Consider the following 20,484-nt stretch of genomic DNA (forward strand, 5'->3'; position numbering starts at 1 on the left):
TGTCACATTCTCATCTGCATAAAGATCGTGCGTAGGCAAAGCATTACCTACCTTCCATTTCAATCAGTGACACGTATGCAATATCAACAAAAAAGGAAAGAAAGAAAAAAGAAAAAAGGGAGAAAGGAATGTTCTCCGCAGCGAAATGGGAAAAAGACAATGACCTCTTTTAGTATCAAAACTACATATTTAGTCCAGAGACTGAGGAGAAATGAACCAAAGTCAAAACAAAGATAGAGGGGAGAAAAGTAAAAAATAAAATCCAGATGGATTTCAAAATCAAACTGAAATTAGAAACAAAGGATGAAACTATATACTACGTGACTTGCTTTGTCTTTTTCGCTTGTACAAATGCAACCATATTTGTGTCAAACTGGAGTGGGGTGGGGACACAGGTGAGCGGATAGAGTTAATTGTCATATTAGTGGACATCCACGTAGCGTTGGGGAGCTGAAGGGAGGAAATGGGGATGGGGGGGAAGGAAGGGGAGCATGCAGAGCTGGCAGATGTGAAAGATATGTGGGAAGAAAAAATGCCAGGACACCAAGAGTGAAACGTGAGTCACACAGGACACAGATAAACAGGTAGGAGAGGAGGGAGGAGAAAGAAGAGTGTTGGGGGGACAGTCACTGCTAAGATGGACAACTAATAGATTCAGCACATTTGAAAGGGACCCCAGTCACATTTTGGCCTGGGTCTTCTTCAGCAGCAGCTTTCTGAGCATCCGCCCTACTTTTTGCCAGGCCAACATAGTTTTATTTATTAATAACCATAAACACAGGACTGGAGAGAGGGAGCCTTTTGTCAAACCTGCTATTTAAACTGCTAATGTGTTGAGGGAGTTTATGTTCAAAATGGCTTGGGTCCCTTTAAAATAACAATCACATTGATAAATGTGAGAGCTGTCCTAGATTTTTTTTCAAGAGCCCGTGTATTTGTGTTTGAAGTGTTTCAATATATCTATTAATAATGCGCCAGAGGACAAGCGGCCCCATTTGGGTCTATCTCAACAACTGTGTGGGAGACGCACTTTTTGATGCTTCCCAAAGAGAAACTGCTCTTCATCAGTGATGGGGAAGTAAAACAGAGCCGCATTTTCAAAACCCAACAGATAATCTTCATCCTTGAAGCTTCATTGTGTGGTTCCTCATCCCTGTTGTTGCCCATCCTCCTCCCTGGCTGCCGTTGAGATGCTCGTGATTGGAGAAGTGCCTAGTCTAACTCTCAAATGCAGGACTAGAAATCACACAGCCCACAGCACAACTTCTTATGCACTTATGTGCTGTGATTTGAAGCTGCTGCAATTTTGTGTAAGCAGATAACTGCAGTGTTTCTCACATGCACAATACTCTCTGCATAACCGATGTAATTTTGAGGCCCTCGTTTAGCTACCTGTGAACTGGGCCTGGTCCAGCTCACTGTAAAAACTACACTTACACAGCAATTTGATGTTGGATGATGGATCACTAGAGAGTGGGGGTGTTTGATTTATTTGTGTTTTGCTTTAAAAATGCAGAGTTTTCCTGCGGTGTTGCTTTCTTAGTTGGATAGTGCAACACCATGATTGTCTTTAAGGGGGAGAAAATCTAGTGTTACCACCATATTGTAATAAGCACTGTGTCTCCCCCTTCTTAATGATGGAGGTTTTCACTCTGACAGCATTGCAGTTTGGAACACATATAAATACTGGTGATTTCTGATGTCGTTGGACAACACATTTTATGTCCAGTCCTAACAGGTTGGTAAGGCAAACATGTCTGTTAAACTTTCCCACTTCTAATACATTGTGGCTAAAGCTTTTCTGTGGAAAGCATCCAGGACTGTCTCCGTTGTAGTGGATGAGACAGTCCCAACCAGGGCTCAAAGACAACTACAGGAACACAAACTGAGATTACAGTTAGAGAACCAGAGATGCTATATAGCACATTTGCTAAACCAAACAACAACTTCAGTAACATACATTTTAGTTAGATCCAGAATCTGTCGCACATAACCATCATCCTGCACAAAGATTTCAGTTTCAGGATTATTAGGAGCTATTTTAGCTTTTGGTGGAGATTAACAAGAGTGGCAACATCACCTTAGATTAAAATGGTGCCGCTTGAAAATGTGAGCCAATTAAATGAACCTCTTACACCACTAACTATCTGAATGGCTGCACAGTACAGGACCTAATAGACCCCCCTTGCCATTCTCCACTCCCCTGAACAGATTGAAACAAAACATCAGGGACGGAAGAGATACTGCCGCCTCGGGGCATCATGCACATCAATAAAGTAAAACAGTAGAGAAGCATGTGTTTAACCCCTGGTGCTTTGGCAGGAGCTGCTGGATGCCTGGAGGAGAAGAGGATCTATCACTGAGCAGAGCATATGCTTAAGAAGAAAGACAACGGTATTGACAAGTAGAAACTATTACACATACCCAGTTAACCTACTTGGTCCAGTTCCAAAGCATTTGAGTGCTTTTTATATAAATGAGACAGAAAAATTTGGGCATTTATTCATGGGAAAATACCACTTAAATTGATATGGTAAAAAAAGAAACAATAATGAAGGAAATAAGCAGAGACAGGACGAGATCAGATGGGACCTCATAGATACATGCAAGCTGGAGTAGAAAATAAGAGACATCAGCTCTCTGGAGGGAGTGTATGCAGCCCATTCACAGTACATCAGGAGAAGAGAGCTTCACAAACAATACTTTTGTCTTTTGTTTGACTCCAACATAATGACTGTTACCCTACCGCAGCTCTAATGAACCATTTACAGGATGGAAGAGGAAGCTTGGTTTGACAATGGCAAAATCCCATTTAAAAATCATCACAGATGGTGTCTTTAGTTAATCAGAGACTAACATTAATAGTTGTTTTCGAAGATGCCAGAACAAACGGGAGAGGTTCCAAATTGACCTGGTAGAAATGAAAATGTGGATGATTTTTAACACCCAGGGCTCTGCCAGTGTATTTTGGCCAGTTTTCATTGATAAAAATTACCTAAAGCGTCCATCCTGTGACACCTAATATGGATAGTGGAACTACAGAACTTAGGGACACTGCTCACTCCTATGGAAGACATTAAAGACCTAAAGAAAAGAGATCTAACAAAGGATAAGTTAAACTTTTACTGTAAGTATTTATAAATGTTGTACTGTAATTGTAAAACAAACACGACTGTTATTTATGTTTTACGATTGAATTCACCTCAGTTACATTTGATAGAGTGTGTACAGTAAATGTACTGTATATGCATTTTGACTTTCCAGTACAACACACAAAGACAAGTGGATATGATGAAGTGGTGTGCGTACGTTGTTCAGTGGTGATGTTTCTGACAACATGTCAAACTTACTAATATAAATCTCCACCATACGAATGTCTATTTCACTGCAGCAGGAAAAAAATGAACATAATACAAAAGCTGCATCCTTCATCAGTTTATGCTGCTTATTCAGATCAGGCAAAAGCAACAGCTGTGTTTTTAAAGCAGAGAATTTACAACCATATTCAGCTGCAGAGGAGACAAGTTTTAAACTATTAACAGAACTATTAAGCGCTACTTATAAGAAAAGGGCCATGACTCCAATTTAGCTTTTTATATATATTATTTTAATTTAAATGGTGTTAATTTTTTTAAATATTAATTATTATGAATAAAAATTCATAATAAGTAAGACGCTATTTTGTGTGTAGTATTTATTATGCATGATTGAGTTACATTACTACTTGAAGCACTGTTGGATTATTAAAACTATATATTTTTTTGTAGTTGTGACCTAAAAACTATTATATCTGTTAAAGGGGTGTTTGCAGTAATAATTTTTATAGACTCAATTCTCAGATTTGGCTTGGATCAGTGGAGCAACAGGCTACAATACATTATTTCCCACACATACAAGATTTTTCTTTGTGTGTGCCATAGTATATTTTGAATAATTACCAAATTATTAAATTTAACTTGAATGAAAACAACAAATGAATATAAAAGAATATACTGTAAGAGTATTGTGTGTATGCTGTACAATGCGAGTGGCTAGCTTTCCATTGTCTTTGTGATGGTCACTTTGGAGTGATCTAATCACCTCTGAAGCATAAAAAGCATCAATTTCATTGCATCTTTAAATTGAAAATATATATTACAATAAAGAAGAATTGATTAAAGACAAAAACCTAAGTAACAATTTTTTTCGTTTAATAAAATAAATATACAAAAGGAAATAAATCTTACGGTGTGTAATAATAAATGTTTAGCTTTATTTCTTTGTTTGATTTGTTTTCATTTAGGCATTTAAAATCTTCCATCGCCGACGGGATACAGCTGATACCTGGTACACGGAGCTGCACAATTCAGACTTTCCACTAAGTTAGTTCAAGAACCTGACCAGATTCTGGCAACACTGGCTCATAAAAACTTTATCTATAGAAATTTTCGTTTCTTTGACATTTCTTCATAGCTAGGGACATATTTTAAGGGAGCAAATGTTTCAAGTAGTTATACCTGTCCCTATTTTTTATTTGTATTATTCCTTAGCATCACCTGCTCAGAGAAAACAACGCATCTTTTTGCTGATTCAGTTGGAAACATTGTGTGCCACTGCTGTTCATTTTTCCATCTGAGATGCAGTATGCTGATGTTAAGCTCTCAGATGATGTGTGCTGAACAGAAACAATAGATCCTTTCCTAACTTTGCTCCCTCTTTCTTTTGCCGGCAAACAACAAGAACAAACAAAATAAAATAGATGGCAGAGGAGTTATAGAGAGCCAGAAACAAAGAAGCAGGAGCGGCAAGTTTTAGACAGGACAGGAAAGACTTTTACATGTCAAAAATAATAATATTAATATTAGTCTCTAAAATTATTGATAAAAGAATGAAAAATAAACTTTCAATATAAAAGGAGATGAGACTTTATGTGAACTAATACAAAGACCAAGACAAAAGTCATTTGTACAGACTGCAGTAGATACTGTTGCAGTTGGTGGAAAGAGGGTGGGGGTGTGGGAGCAAAATAGAGGAGATTACATACATCGTTCCCTTTCTCGCTCTCGGAGTGGTTCAGTCTGCCGGGCTTGCCATTGCGGCTTCGCTGGGTGCGGTCCCCGTTGTGCCATGTTGTGGGACTGGTGGGGCACGGGGACAGCAAAGGGCCGGATGCTTTTAGTCCATCTGTCTTGTGCTTAGAGTTCAATCTGGAAGAGCAGAGCCACACAGCAACACACTAAAGTAAAGGTAAAGTATAACTCAGCTTCATGGGGAATAACACTGTAAAAGCAGATTAGCAGTGACAAATAAATTATTGTCACACTCGTAAATTGTGACTTTGTTGATCGAATTAAAGGCCCAATTGCTAAAACTAAAGTAAACACTGCTCCAGTGGTCTGTAAAGCTGGTTAAGAGTAAACACTAGGTCAGACGTAGACTGCAATGCAGTAACAGAGTTGAACACACACCTTCTGAAACTTGTTTGAGTGATGCAAAAGGCTATTTTTCATGATGAAGAATAACTTCACTGAATCAATGGGTATAGTTCAGAATAGCCTCTTTGTATATGGCAGAATGTTACACTACCTTTTGCATTTATTAGGGAAGCAAGCTTCAGCCAAAGAGTTACGTTTCCCACCCTTTCCCGTGCATCTTGATTGTCCGATGTCTTTCTTTCCTGAAACGCTTTCGTTTTCTTTTGTTTCACCTCATTATTATTTCATCAGTATTTGTGTAGAAATTGTGTTGTTGATTTTCTTGCTAGTGGGAAGTTAAAAAGGTTTTCAGAAAAATATATTTTAAAAAGAATAATGGGATAAATCCTTCATTCTGCTATTTTTACTCTGCGTCATCACTTCAGATTTGCTCGTAAAGGCTAATCTTGGACTTTGCCATAAGTAAGAGTTATTCACTTGATAAATGTATTATTCTTTGGGCTTTGTGAAGAAAAGAAAGTAGTGTTGCAAGTAAGTTTTTTTTTTCATTATTGATTAATCAACAATTATTTTAATCATATTTTTATTATTTATCAGATTTTTAAAGGCCAACCACTGTGGCCTGTGCCCTAACTAAAAACAATGATAGAACACCCAAAACCAGAAAGCAGGACCTACCAGCTGATATACAGCATATTCAGCTTCAAAAGGAGAAAACTACATGAGTGCAGAGTGAGATATCGCATTCATTTAATGGGGTTATTGTGAGACATGCTGTGACGCCCCGTTTGTATCCTAATCTATTCCCCGAGGGCCATGAGCAAATGAGACAGAGACTGACAGTCACCAGGGAAACCATCAGTGGAGCATTATCATTGTGTAACAAAACAAATTGTATCTGTGAATGTGTGCGCAAGTGTGTGAGATGAGGGGCCTACCTGGTGGGAGAGGTGCTCCGAGTGGATGACAGTGAGGCGCTACGGGAGCTGAAGCAGCTGCCCTGACGCTGCGAACTCCTGCTGGGGGTCTCACCAGGGGACCTGATGGGTGACAACGAATGGGCGAACACACATCACACACACAAACATACATATACATACACAAAGCCATGTGTATGTATATATGATGGGGAAATACACATGCCACAGCAAGCTCAGTAGTCAGTCTCAATGTAAAACAGTTCATGCACTGCCAACTATTTTCAATATATATTCTAATCAAAAGACAGGATCCAATGCATGGTATGGAAATTGTGTTGAACTCATACTCACACATAATGCTTAGAAGTTACTCATTAACATTCTCTGTGAGTAAGAGCCTGAGATAATGGATGTAAAATACCAATATAAATTTATGAGACACTCAACTCAATCCCCATTGTTAAGGGCTGAGACTATTGTTCATTGTTTGTTTTACTTTGTGCCGAATACAAATTGTAGTAAAATTATCCTATACACACTGCATACTATATGTGTACATCCCATTTTACAGATAATGACATTTTACAAAAAAAAAAGCAGCCATACGCTGTAGGTGTTTCTGTCATCTCAACAAGAACATGCAAACAGTATTAGAGTGATTCTCTATGTCTCACCTCTTCTTCTGTTTATTCTTGTCTCTGTGTTTGCTCTTTGGGCTGCCCGATCTGAAACAAATATCACACGTGAGATAAGGAACCTGTATACAGTAAAACAATGGAAACACACCTTCCCTTTGTAAAACACAGAACTCACTTTACTGCTCATCCATATGGATTGCATTGTCTTTTGAACAAACAGTAATCAATAGGCAGAAACAACAACACACATAGTGAACGAGACAATTAATTTTCAACATATTGCTTAGATGCACACAGTCACAAACAAGATTGTTAACAATGGTGGTCATGTCATAATGGATTGGTTTCTTTCTTACATACACACCTGTATCTTCTCTTTTTTCTGGAGCCAGATGCAGATCTGACAAAAACAAAAACATAATATTTTTTATTTAAGATCGTATCACAATACTCAGTGGAATACTTCCTATACAATATGGTACAACTGTGGACCAGAGACCTGTACCAAGAAATAGGTGTATTTCAGACAAATGCTGGGGGCGTAACCCAAAATCTAACATGCACTCTCACTTATCAGTGCACTTTCATCTCATCATTGATGTTTTTCATCAGTTTTAACATTGTAACTCACACTGCACACATCTGAGCTCCGACCTTCCTCACAAATATATAGCACATTCATACTGTATCTGCAGAGAAGTCCCCTGAGACGCTTACTCTTGGTACTGTTCTCAATGTCACCAATATTTTATTCATTTATTTTGTTTAATTTCACATCTGCCTGTGTAAGATGCTGCTTCCTGCGATGCAGCAGGAATAAGAAACAGATTCAGTTTGACTTTAACCACATACTGAGTGTAATGAGAGTAAGCCGGCCATTCCTCAGTCCTCAGTGTTGGGATCACACATCACCTCAGTATCACTTTCACCCGCAATGTGGTTTCCATGGTGATTAGTCAGACTAGTCCATGAGAGTTGATGCTATTTTCCTGAAGAGCCCTACATCTCCCCTGCTGTTTTACACACCTTCAGCATGCAGCATGTGGAGTGGGAGGGGGGAGCAACAGGACAAAGTGTGTTGATTCACTGAAAGGGGAGTAATAAAACTGTCACAGTAATGTATGTGCCTGACATGTGATTCAGAGCTGTGGCCCAAGTAGCAGCCCACGTTTTCCCACTAGAGGGAATCAACTGGAGACAGAGCTGATATTTCAGAGAGCTCATTGCTCTTCTCTCACACACTCTGGTCACAGCCAAATCTCTCACCTTCTACAACAAAAGCATGGATATTATATGCCCCACAAATATGTATCCCAATGGAGAAGCCCAACGTGGAGCTATTATTTCAAAGTAAGCTGTATATTACAAACAACCAAGAGTGAATTTAGGCAGAAGAGAATGGGACTAATATCTCACCCTCTCCTCTTAAAGTGCACCTTAAAAAAGCAGCATTGGAGGAAGCTGACTCTTGGGAGGAACCCTGCATGTTGCGCCCCCCCTACCTCATCTTTACATTATTCATATATCAACAGCACCTGCAATGCAGCGCTGCTTTGGTGTGAGGCTGGGAGGGGTGTGTGGGGATGATTGGGTGGGGAGGGGGGACGACAAGGGGGACTCGAATGTCTGTGGATGGATGAGAGGTGGGAAACAAGAGCGGGGCAGTGCAGTGATGCTCAGCAATTTGGTGAGGTGCTCATTTTTCTTGTGTTGGGTGCCCACATACAGGCTGGGTTATTAGAGCAACACATTTAGTCCCGCTAGCCCTCGAGTCAGCGCAGAACGAGGAGGACACTCTGCAATTGCTTATTGTCGTTATGATATCCCAGGGCACTGCACAAGTATCTGTTGATGAGCTCTTACTCTTTTTCTAGCTTTACTTCCCTTCCATCTTTTGTGTTACTGTCTTTTCAATCTGCTCCTCTTCCCTCTCTTTCTTCCATTCGCTTTCATATTCTTCGTTCATCGTTCTTACTGAAATCTTTTCTTCCTTTTCCCAGCTTTCCTTCTTTTTACTCTTCTCTTACTGTAAAACGAATCTTTATTACTGTTTCACTAGTCCATCTTTTCTTTCTTCTCAACCTTTCTCTTCATTTGTTCCATCACAATAATATCCTGTCTTTCCAACTTACTTTTTTATTTCTTTTTCATCTTGTCTTTCCCTTTTTCATCGTTCACCAAATCCTGGAACCCAGTCTTTCTTATTTTCCTTGTTTCCTCTACTCTTTTCTTTCCATCTTTCCTCCATTTGTTCATTCTGTCATTCTTTCCTTTCTTAGTATATGTATTCTTCCTGTCCCTGGTTCTATCTTCTTGCACAGAAATGGTAAACTGCTGCACCAAGAGACAAATGCAAGTTACCAACATAGTGTAGAAAAAACATGAAATACTAGCCACAATAAAATAAAATAATGTTTATACGTCCCTCATTCTTTACTTTCTCTTCTTTATGTTTCCAGTAAGTGAAACTTCAAACAAGTAACTACATCCCTGAACACCCATCACTAACACCAACCGCTGACAAACCCGTGAAAAGCACAAGTCACATTCTTACGAGTCTCTTTCTTATGATGACATGTTGTTGATGATCCTCACACACACTATGCACAGTACACACACTCACCTTTCTCGCTTGTGTTTCTTCCCACTCTTTTTCTTCTTCTCTCTGCGTGTGGGTGAGGAGCTGCCAAACCTATCGATGGAGAGAATGGAAATATGTGTATGCCATGACTGCAAAATCAGCCTCAGATGCTAAAATCTGGCCTTTTCCTCATCATTGTGTTACACTGTATTAAACCTTAAAGAGGATCTTTGTTAACAAAGGTGTCATCCTTTACTAGCACAGCTGTTTTTTCTTACTGAGGGTCTCTTTGTCGTCAGCTCTATTCATCCCCCTGCCTCTCCTCTTTTTCTTGCTTCTCTTTCGCACCAATGCACTTTTTCCTTTGCACACTCTCTTTTGGTCTCACCCTCTCTTCTTCTTTTGCTGACCTTGTCAAAGGAAAATGGAAAATGAGACTGCCTTTTGCTAATCACTCGCTACAGATATTTTCCCCCAACTTCACAATTGCAGCATTCGATGGCTCGTTCACAGCATTCACACCAAAATAATTAGAATACCGTCTCAAAAATCCACTGTGTAATTATTCTGTCAATGAGGCTAGAAAAAAAGAAAATGGAGAAAAACGGAACCACTTCATCAGTGGAAATCACTTTCACTCACCGGCTCCTTCGACGACCAGATTTCTTCTTCTTCCTTTTCTTTGGACGGGGGGATGGAGAGCTGCTTGATTTTCTCTTCACCCTGAATTGGCCACAGAAAAAAAAGGATATGAAGAGTGAGAAAGGCAGAAGTAATTCACAAGTGATGTTATTATAATCATCACAAAGAATATTGTTCTGATTATAGTTATTTGCCTTGATAACAAGGCAATGTGGTTCTCTTTTATCATTTCCTCAATAAATTCTGTTATAAAACTCAATATTTCTGAAACTTAGCTGGTGTTGATTCAACTAGATGGTGATTTTGGAGGATGTGGTTATTGCTTCTGTTAAACTCTGATTATGCAGAGATGTGTTTCTATTTAGTGCAAAATAAATTCAGCAGCATCACAAGCTACAGGCTCCAAAATGATAATGAAGGTAATTTAAACAGCTTTAACAAAAATGTATATATACAAGTTTTAGTTTAATTTATCTTACAATGTACAGCGTTGGTCATGAATGAACTCCTGTTAGTTCACTCAGCTCATTAAACTCAATGTTTAGAGAGAAACCCATTTATGATGGAAACATGGTGTTGAAAATGTTAAATAAACTCATAATCATTTCTTTTTACAAAACCATAAACAAGATATTGCAAATGTTGGTACTGAATTCAAGCCCCTCTACACTCAGTTTTTAACAGTGGGAGAAGTGCATGTACAATTACTTTGACTCTTAAACTCAGAAAAATCAGTAAGATGATTATGTCATTTGGAAAAGTAACATTTTTGCTGATATTGTGCGAATATCAGTAAGTTGAACAATTGGTCCAGACCCTCCAGGATTTCACAATAGCAAAAACTAATGCCAAATTAACCAATCCTAATAAATAAACACTGTGCCACCCTTCAATTTACTTCAATCAATACAGCTTTTGGGCAAATTTGACAACACTCTGTATTGTCCCTGAACACATGAAAACAGAGCCAAATGGTTCACAGTGGACTTCCCGATTTCTCTGTAACAACACACATGGTCCTGTAAATTGGTCCAGTTCTCACAAGAGCTTACAATTGCAGAGATGCCATTTGCCTTATTACCTTATTAAGTCCTTGTACAATAAAAAACATTTAAATAACATTTAAAGTGGCACTTGGATTTTGTTTTTTTCTGGCACTTTTTCTTAAATATTGAGTTTACGTACTTCTACCACATATGGCAGTATGAGGTGTGAGGCTGAAGACTGCTCAGGGTGACCATGCTGACTCTTTGGCTGGTTGTGGTAATGTTGTGGCTGATTGGTGTATTATGGAGAGAACATCCAATTCCACGCAGAAAATAAATTAAAATAATTTACAGTGTTGACTGTCAAAATTAAATGACCATCTGAATTATGGTTCTGAAATATGAATAATTATCTGTTTCTCTTCAGGTACACACTGTTGCTGGGCAATGTGAGCTTTGCTGGTAAATCCGAAGAGCATGTTTTTACACTGAGATCATTTTTATGTTTATGGATAGCAAAGGAAACACCTAGAGGCCATGTGAAGGAGATAACAGATGGCTGATTTAATTCACCACTTGAGGGGTGAGAGCTGGTCAACATATCACAATTATGCAAATGGTTTGCTCAGTGTATGAATGTGTGTGTTTGTGTGTGTGCTGCAGAATGTGTATTTTACCTGTTGTCACTGTGGTAATCATGTTCATAGTCACCATCTTCATAGCCAACCAATGCAGGATCGTCTTCATACTCATCAGGCTGATAGTGCAGGTGGTTGCCCCTAAAGGTACAAGAGTCAAGGATTCAAATGGTGAAGAGTGTTTGTGACCAAGACGTGTAGGAAGTCTACAGATGTATGGCAACCCTTGGTTCAAAGCTATTTTCATAAATTGTGTTTCTTAGATTGGTATGTTGGGATGCTGACTACAGTATAGGTCGAAAAATGTCTTTGCAACCCAAAATCAGATCTGTTTTATCTTTTACCTTTTTTCTCCATTAAAAAGTACATGCTACTACTCTGTGGTGGAAAAAAAAGCAGAAAGAATTGTGGTCATTCAAAACATTAGTAATTCCCCAAGCCTAGAAGTAAGTGTCTCATTACCTCTCTGAATATCAGAGCTCAGCTTGCGGGATTCATATATGTATTTTCTGTTCAGATAGATGGCAGCAGTCGCCAGCTTAATCCTCCCTGTCCCAACATCCGCTAACCTCACATGTGTCTTCCTCTGATCAACCAGTTCTGACCTTGTTGGCTCCAAATGGGCTAAAAAAAACGACTGAACGACAGCACACTGATTTGTCTTGCATCATGCAGTCCCTTGTCATCTCCAGGCAGTAATACAAACCCAGTAGTTCATGATCTTTGCATTCTGGTGTCTTATCCATATTGTACATGTATTGTATACGGTATTATATGTGGAGATTATTAGGATTAAAGTAATAATGACAGGGGTATAACAATGATGACAAATCATGGAATGTCTATTAATCAGAGAGAGATGAAAACAGGCAGGAGTAATGAGACAGAGAGGGGGAGTTAACCCATGGAAAGAAATAATTAAAGAGAGGGATAGAGTACCACTAGTAAGGATATCAAATACAAATGGGTCACAAGACCAAGATGAGAAGGATGATGTGGAAAAACACACAAAAATAAGTATGTGGAAGGAGAGTGTAGACCAGATTTGAACAGGGCACGGGCCTGATGCTCTGTTAGTAGGAGATGAGGCAACAGAGCTCTTAATTGGCTGAGCACCACTAGGCACAGTGGGGATGCCAAGTGCCAGCACAATCACCCCTCTTCACAATGACAAACCTTTTTTCAAAAATTCACAGAAAAGGGTGTTTTAAGAGTCCCAGGATCACTCATGCAGTGCTTTCTCTAATGAATGAGCTTACAAAAATCATGTTAATTTAACCTTAAGTGACTAAAACAACAGAAGAAAACTGAATCAGTTGAGGAGACGAGTAAACAAGCGATGTGGCTATGGGCATTTTGTCACTGACTGTGACTGAATATTGAGGAGACATTTCAGATAAAGCATATTTTTCAATGCGATTCCACTCATTTCATCATTCCAAAACAGTGAGAACCCCTTACGTCTAAATCCTGAGACATCCTGCAAAACAAAATTCCATACTTGCTTCCATACTATTTCCTTTAAACTTACTTGAATCTAGACGAGACAACGGGGTAGCTTATCACACAGCTGTGACTGATTTGCCATGTTTTTTAAGAGCACATTCTTTTTTAAAAGAAAAACAAAAACAAACTAACATTCAATTTAATACTAATATGAAAAGGTAATAATACAAATGTCAGAATGGAAAATCCTAAAATGTGGTTTGAAGTACGATCTGGTGATAATATAGAAATGTACATTTCGAATTCTTATTAGATCATAAATAATTTGGATAAAATTACATAATATAATAACAATATTATCTGCTGACAGATGCAAGAAAATGATGTTTTTTGAGTTCTGACCCTCATGGTCCCCTAAAACCATAAGTTGGAAAATTCACAAGTGGGTTGTGATCTTAACATTTAAAATACCTATAGAATTAAAAGGTTTAAGTCTGAATTCTCCGTAGAGTAGGGAATGAAGCACACTGTTAAACAGAGCAATTCAGCAGTTCAGCAACGACTGAAACTATCTAATGGTCCCAACATTGAATCACTAGTGATAAATCAAATATCTCCCTATCCTGTCTCTAATCTTTTAATTAATGCCTTGCTCCAATATGTTGGAGATATCTGTCCAGCCTGGTCATGGTCAAAACAGTGTCCCCGTTAGTAGGATGAGTGAGTGTCACTGCACTTAATGGTGCCCTGGTGAGGCAAGAGGGTCCCTAATTCAGCTACTGTCCCTGGTACCTGACAGTGATGGACTGTGGCCAAGGCCCTGCTCGGGGCTATAGCTCAAAGTAGTGCAACTCATTCATATCCTTACTCAGACAGCCACTCTGCCAGTGAAGCATAGATTTCCTTTGGTGCAGACAGTTAAAGTTTGTTATTCTGGGGGTGTGTAGGAAGGATTGATTACTCCTCAGTACGAAGGTTGTGGCAGGTCTATAGCCTGCATTATGGTGCTCATATTAAGATAAAGGATAGACTGAGGTCGGGGGTTTAGGTGGATCAATTCTGTGATCATGTGGAAAAACCTTGCATACAGAATGGAGTAGATCTGCACTACAGTGAAATAGTAGATAGATTTTTTTTATTGAAATAAGATACAAAGTATATTTCTGTTTTCTAATCAAGTAAAATCTCTGATCAGACAGCAATACTGTGTAAGAGTGAATGTCTCTGAAAGGCTTAACACAATGCATTCCTTTTCTCACCCTATGATCCCATCCATGTTGCAGGAAATCAATGTGGGATATTGGTAAACAAAGTTATGAGTCTACACATCCATGCTTACCGCCTGCTGTTAATTTCTGTAGAATGTAAGAGTACTAGTCTACAGCTAAAAGGCCTAGTCTGTCAATAGTTCTATAGCACCTGTGAAAACAGTCAGAAGTCGATTAGAGGTCAGAATGGAGCCTCATTTAGAAAGAGTTTAGAGCTACACTTGAGTAATAATACCATGTTCCCAGTGTCAAAGCTAACATTTTTTTAAAGCTAACAAAATAAAATTATGCATTTTACATTTTATAACATCTGCACTAAACACAAACTTGGTTGAATGGAAAAAAATGAATTTAAAAATTGGGCATAAAGCAAAAGACTGGCCACCTACACACCAAGTATGCACCAAAGTTCACACGATGCTTTCTTAGGGGTGTGTACCAATTCAAGGACGTCTCAGTCAACAACTATTGATATGTGTTGATTAATTTGTCCTATAAATCTACAGATCTCAACCTTGAGTTGACAGTACACTAAAATCAGGGGATCACCAAAGATTGTGGAATTAATTCTCTGAGAATGTTAACAATGAATATCTATGCAAAGATACAGTATTATGTACTGGTGGTTGTGGAGATTTTGAAATAAAAGAAATGCAGAAAGATCTCCTCATGCATTACTTAACAATGCAGGGTTGATTGTTGATCTGCTTATTATTAGTGTCAGAAAGAATGTCAGGGCATTGTCAGTCACAGTAGGGCCTCCAGTCCAGTATTAAACTGTGTCCAAAACACGAGCAAGCCTTTAATCTTGTTAGGAATGCCAAAATGTCCTCACTTCATGGAAAGGTCCTAACTCAGTTAGGAAAAAAAATGTTTTGGCCCTAACTAGGTAACACAAATACAAGCACACACACACACACACACACACACACAAACAGGTTCAAACTGTGCTTCAGACAGAGGTTTGTAGCTCCCTTTGGTGTGTGTGTGTGTGTGTGTGTGTGTGTGTTTGTATAGGCCTGGGTGGGTGTAGAGTGTAAGGAGAAGTGGGGGGATAACCACCCTGCAAATTACAACCTTCTTCAATTTTGCACATCAAGGCCTTTCTGTAGAGGGAAAGATGCTGAATTTTAGGCAAGCTCTGCCATCCCAAACTGACCTGACTCTGAGGTACCGTTGAGAGTGAACAAATGCAAACAGCTAAGCAAAGAGAGATTTCTTTATCTTTATGGTCTACTTTCTGTCATATATTCATCCTACTGTAAATACAGTAACTGTCCTCCCTTTCTCAGCCTTCCTCTATGTGTCAGCAGTGTCCAATTAAATAACAAACACAGAGAAGGGAGAATTATTGGTCCTGTCCTGTGAGACAGGATGCATTAAGGTCATTAGCAGTCATTAGTTCACAGATACAGTACTGGTCTATGATGCCAGCGCCACACATTTTCTCGCTTAGTAATTCACACACAGAGTGCGATAAACTGACTCACGAGGGCCACTATCCCCACATCATCCTGTTGTCACTATTTATTGTGTTTTTATGGCTAAAGTACTATAGTAGCCTTTATGAATGTGTAAATTCTTTTTTATTTTGACCAAGACTATACACACATTCATGTGTTTTTATTCAATAAATTATATGTACACTATCCTCAAATAAGACATTTTCCCTCCCACCTCATGTGTAAAGCTACAACGTGGCTCAACACTAAACAAATTGACAATTATCATGCCAATCTTTGCCTCATTGGCTTCCAGCAGGGATATGAATAGAGTTGCTACTCATTTTTTTTTTCAAAGCCCTGGGCTTTACCAATCCTGTATATTTAGAGAAGGTCATTAGCAGTCAAAGCCAAGGCTTTGAATTAAAATGTATTGCACTTTTGCAATTACAGCTTTTGGAGCTGGCTGCCTGAAGACAATATTAGACTGACAGGCCATTTATCATAACCTCTTTTAAAATCAATTTCTGCTTACATTTGATGTGTATGGCTGTCTACTTTTATTAGATTCATTTGTTATAACATATTTGTGTTCATTTTGTTATTAATTTATTACTGAGGAAACTAAAGTCTGGAAGAAAAAAACTGTGTCAGAGTAAAGCAAGGTAAAGGTAAAGAACCACCCTCGTGCACTGCAACCTGGATTGGCTCTAAAAAGACTAAGATTATGGCTTTGTGTTACACACCCACGCTGTGTGCACAAATGCACAGTAACTTACACTGGTTGCGTGTGTGAGCCTTCCCTGGTGATGACTCCTTCTTTGTCCATCAACATTTGTCTGAACGTGCTCACTTTCTGTCGAATCTCTTCTTCTGTGTACCTGTGGATGGAAACAACACCGTAACACTTAGTATAGGAACCCACATAACTTGACTCAGTAGTGAGCAGACAAGAAGAAAGAAAATACTTTAACAGCATTTTAGTGAGGAACGGAAGATTTCACAAAGTGCAGCAACGTTCGAGTCAGTTAATCAAGTTAATCATCATCTGTCGTAACTGCCAGATGCTCGTGCTGGAGCCATGTCATCCCCTGCTATCATACAAATGTCATTCACTGTCTTATGACTGTGTTGTGACCAATAGCTACACTCAGCTGAATGATGTATATTCTGATGTCTCACTGTCAACCTCTCCCAACTCCAGCAGCTTGTTGTTCAAGACCTGGACTGCACGTCTTATTTTAGAGAGCACCATATAACTCAATCAGCTGAAAGGAACTGGTGGAGCAGCATAAAGCACTTTCAACAAGCTGACATGGACAGAAAACCATATCGCTGCAGTGGCACGTGAAGGAAAACAAGGCCTGTGTCACATTATAAATTTGTATTCAGATTTTGTCTAACTGAGAATGTCTGGCTGTTTTTACTTTAGGCACAGAGTATTGTGACTGTCAATTGGTGCAATGGTAAAACAGCTAAATGATCAGTTCTACTTTTATTTCACTGTGTTATTAATACATGTAAAATGGAATGAATAAAATCTTTTATGCATGAGGCTTTGCCCTATCCTACCAGTTTGTGAATGACACAAGAGCCTCTGACCACAGGCCTGCCGCTGTCAGAATAGTGACAGCTCAGCAAGGGAGACTGGGATAATTCAACTATTCTCTGAACAAGCCCTCTTCTATTGTAAAGATTCTTATAGAACCGCTATGCAAGCCTGTAACTTTGACAGTACAGGGCCTCTTCAACGCACTGAACACAGAGATGACATCCTGGTGTATTCACACCATCCCGCTCTCTGAAAATGAGCTGTAATGAGCTACAGAAGTAGAGAAGGGAGGGGAGCAGGGAGACAATTAATAAAGTTGTGAATGTCAGGCTTTGACTGGAAGCCTCTCCGCATTAAAAATATACTGTAACGGTCATATTAAAATCCATGACAGGACCATGTGTGAGGGTTGTCAGAGATAAAGCGCATAGAGATTCACTAATTATCCCACAGATGAATATGTAGGTGACCTGCATTCACAGTTAATGGCTAAAAGGAAAAAAATAAATCTATTAATTTCATGTTAAATGTAAACATCCAACATATGTGAAAATTGAGAGGCAGGGTAGGCATATTTTCCAAAACCTAGAACTACTCCTTTATATACCGCTTATGACAGGAAAAATAATTTGTACTTTGTGGTAAGATACACTTCCTACTGTACAGCCAACTGCTGTTGTCTGAATTTCGAAAACCACTGTTATAGCATTAACTTCTCTCTTAATTGGAACTAAGGGATTTGAGCCAAAAAGAGCTTCAAGATTCACAATATAGACCAAAAATACTCAAATGTATAAGGGAGCACCTACACTTCTAGCCGTGTAATTTATTCTTCTGTTTAACAAATGATGACTGGTGACATGTGAGCACCACTTAGTATGAGTAAAAGCAGTCTAGGGGGACTGTCCATCAGTCAGTGCTGAAAAACAGGCTTTTGTTCTAAATGCAGCTTATGGCAAGGCCTATTCTTTAAACTGGATTGTAAATAAACCAGTGGCTTATTTCAGAATGGAAATGGCAATAGGCTGAAGGGTGCTGCTTTCTCTGATTATATATAGCGGTTGATGTATCGGAGCCAGCGCTATCAGCAGTTTGACGGTGTGGAGAATGAGATTAGGACTACTGCTGAAGATGGTCCAAAAGAGAAGAAGCCAGCTGGTGTAACAGCATCACCAGGTCCCGCTGCACCACAATGTCTTAGCCCAGCAGCTGTCGGCTCAGCACAACAGAGACCGCAAACACACATTTCACTTCATTTCTAATATTTAGGACTTTCCACGCACAGCACAGAAGACCTCACCACAACATAACAACCCCCACGCTGCTTGTTTTAACTGGTCTTTTGTGAATCAAAAAAGGTGTTTCAGGCAGGATACTGGCTGTGAAAATGAATGCACTTGGCGTTGTTGTAGAGTTATTCTCCTTCTCACTGTGTTGATAATGACAAGGAGTATATCCCCAGCAGTGGTGCTGCTTCAAACAAACAACTTGGGGTTCAGTATAATCTATGAGAATTCTCCACAGCAGCTGAATGCCTGCTGGACCCTAATGAAAGGTTGCCAGGTTCAATAAAATCTACGAAGTTTAACACAATCATCAGTTTCACAATGGCCACACATTTGATATACATTTAAAATTCTGTTAGCTTAGAATCAATCTGTGTAAATGGTCACATATTGGTTTGTCAGAAACTATTAGAATGAGCAAACTAAAACAACACATCTCTCCTGCACATTTAACTAACACTTCTCACAGCTGAAGAGGTAGCTGATGTTTGCCTAACACACCATCTGTTCTGCCCCGAAACAGTCAGAGGGGAGACTGATTGGAGTGGTCACTCTCTGCTAGGCTGGGTAGTACTAAATTCGATTGAAAATCAATGTTAAACTGTGTGAGCCATTCTATTTCCATGTGTGTCAGTGTATACGTATGAGTCGGGACAGTACAGCGGCCAGAATTTGTCAAGTGGAGCCAAATGAAAGCCATTTAGTACAGGACCATTGGCTGCAGCATGCAAAGTCACAGTGATTTGGGTAGAGAGAGACAGGGGACATCGATCACAGTGAGGTGCTCCCCGCCACCCCATTCATGAAAAATCACCACAATTAAAGAAGTTGATTGGAGTAATTAGAGAGCTCAGAGCAATCACAGATTCTCCCATTAACTCGTGATGCTGGAAAATGAAAAGTTGTGTCCGCAAGACAATCCTTACACTGATGGTCATTGATTTGATAAGGATGCACCCACACGTCTTTATGTGTGTGTATTTGTGTGTGCAAGTTTGTGAATGTGTTTGTGCTTCCTCCAGTCTGCCAGTGATGTCTTTGCATTTGATGGCTAAAGAGCTTTTTTCCACAAGTTGTCCCCAGGTGCTGCTGTACACCTCTCAACTCTGCAGCCATCAATCCCGCTGCAAAGAGTACAGAGGCAACATGATGCCAAAGTATTTAGCAAGATTGAATGGTGCTGGGAACATGGCAAGGCAAACCTGAACACCCCCACATTTCTATTTCAGAGGCAGCATTTAAAGGACCTTTCGAGTGCCACAGTGAAACAGTGTAACTCTCGAGTGGAGAGGATTTTCAGATGATGCTTCCTACAGTCATAGGCTTTCTGGTTAGATAACACACTGGACAGATCAGACAGGATGTGGCAAAGAAACAGTCTACCTCTCGTTCGCTATATAAAGCTGCTCTTTCACATCTCCCACAATCTAAGCAGATCAATGGCTGAAGCTACACAATCTCCCTTTACTGGACATTCTGGCTGCTCATCTTCTTTAAAACCCTGTGTTACAACAGCATTTTAAAGGGTTTTTTTCTAGCATGGACTTTTTAAAAATGGCCTGGGGTCCTCCACTGACAATATATAAAATGGATCATTGTCCCTGAGATGCCTTCCACTCCAATTTTCAGTCTCATAGAAAAGGGGCTTATCGTCCTATGACTCAGACTTTG

The 20,484-nt window shown here is 39.3% G+C and overlaps 1 protein-coding gene across 3 annotated transcripts in view; it reads right to left on the bottom strand.

Annotated features, from left to right (window-relative positions):
• The window catches only part of srrm3 (serine/arginine repetitive matrix 3), a 72,403-nt gene that overhangs the window by 7,919 nt on the left and 44,000 nt on the right, over positions 1–20,484 (bottom strand). For all 3 annotated transcript variants that reach the window (XR_010912267.1, XM_067494451.1, XM_067494450.1), the window contains exons 3-10: positions 16,755–16,856; positions 11,859–11,960; positions 10,196–10,276; positions 9,596–9,664; positions 7,337–7,372; positions 7,009–7,059; positions 6,353–6,454; positions 5,024–5,186 (exon numbers count right to left, since the gene is read on the bottom strand). Coding sequence is in view for 2 of the 3 variants with exons in the window: in XM_067494451.1 (XP_067350552.1) it covers positions 5,024–5,186; positions 6,353–6,454; positions 7,009–7,059; positions 7,337–7,372; positions 9,596–9,664; positions 10,196–10,276; positions 11,859–11,960; positions 16,755–16,856 (706 nt within the window). In the remaining variant the exon portion in view is untranslated. The remainder of the gene's footprint in view (positions 1–5,023; positions 5,187–6,352; positions 6,455–7,008; positions 7,060–7,336; positions 7,373–9,595; positions 9,665–10,195; positions 10,277–11,858; positions 11,961–16,754; positions 16,857–20,484) is intronic.

This window comes from Channa argus, chromosome 24 (genome assembly GCF_033026475.1).
Source record: "Channa argus isolate prfri chromosome 24, Channa argus male v1.0, whole genome shotgun sequence".
NCBI lineage: Eukaryota > Metazoa > Chordata > Actinopteri > Anabantiformes > Channidae > Channa > Channa argus.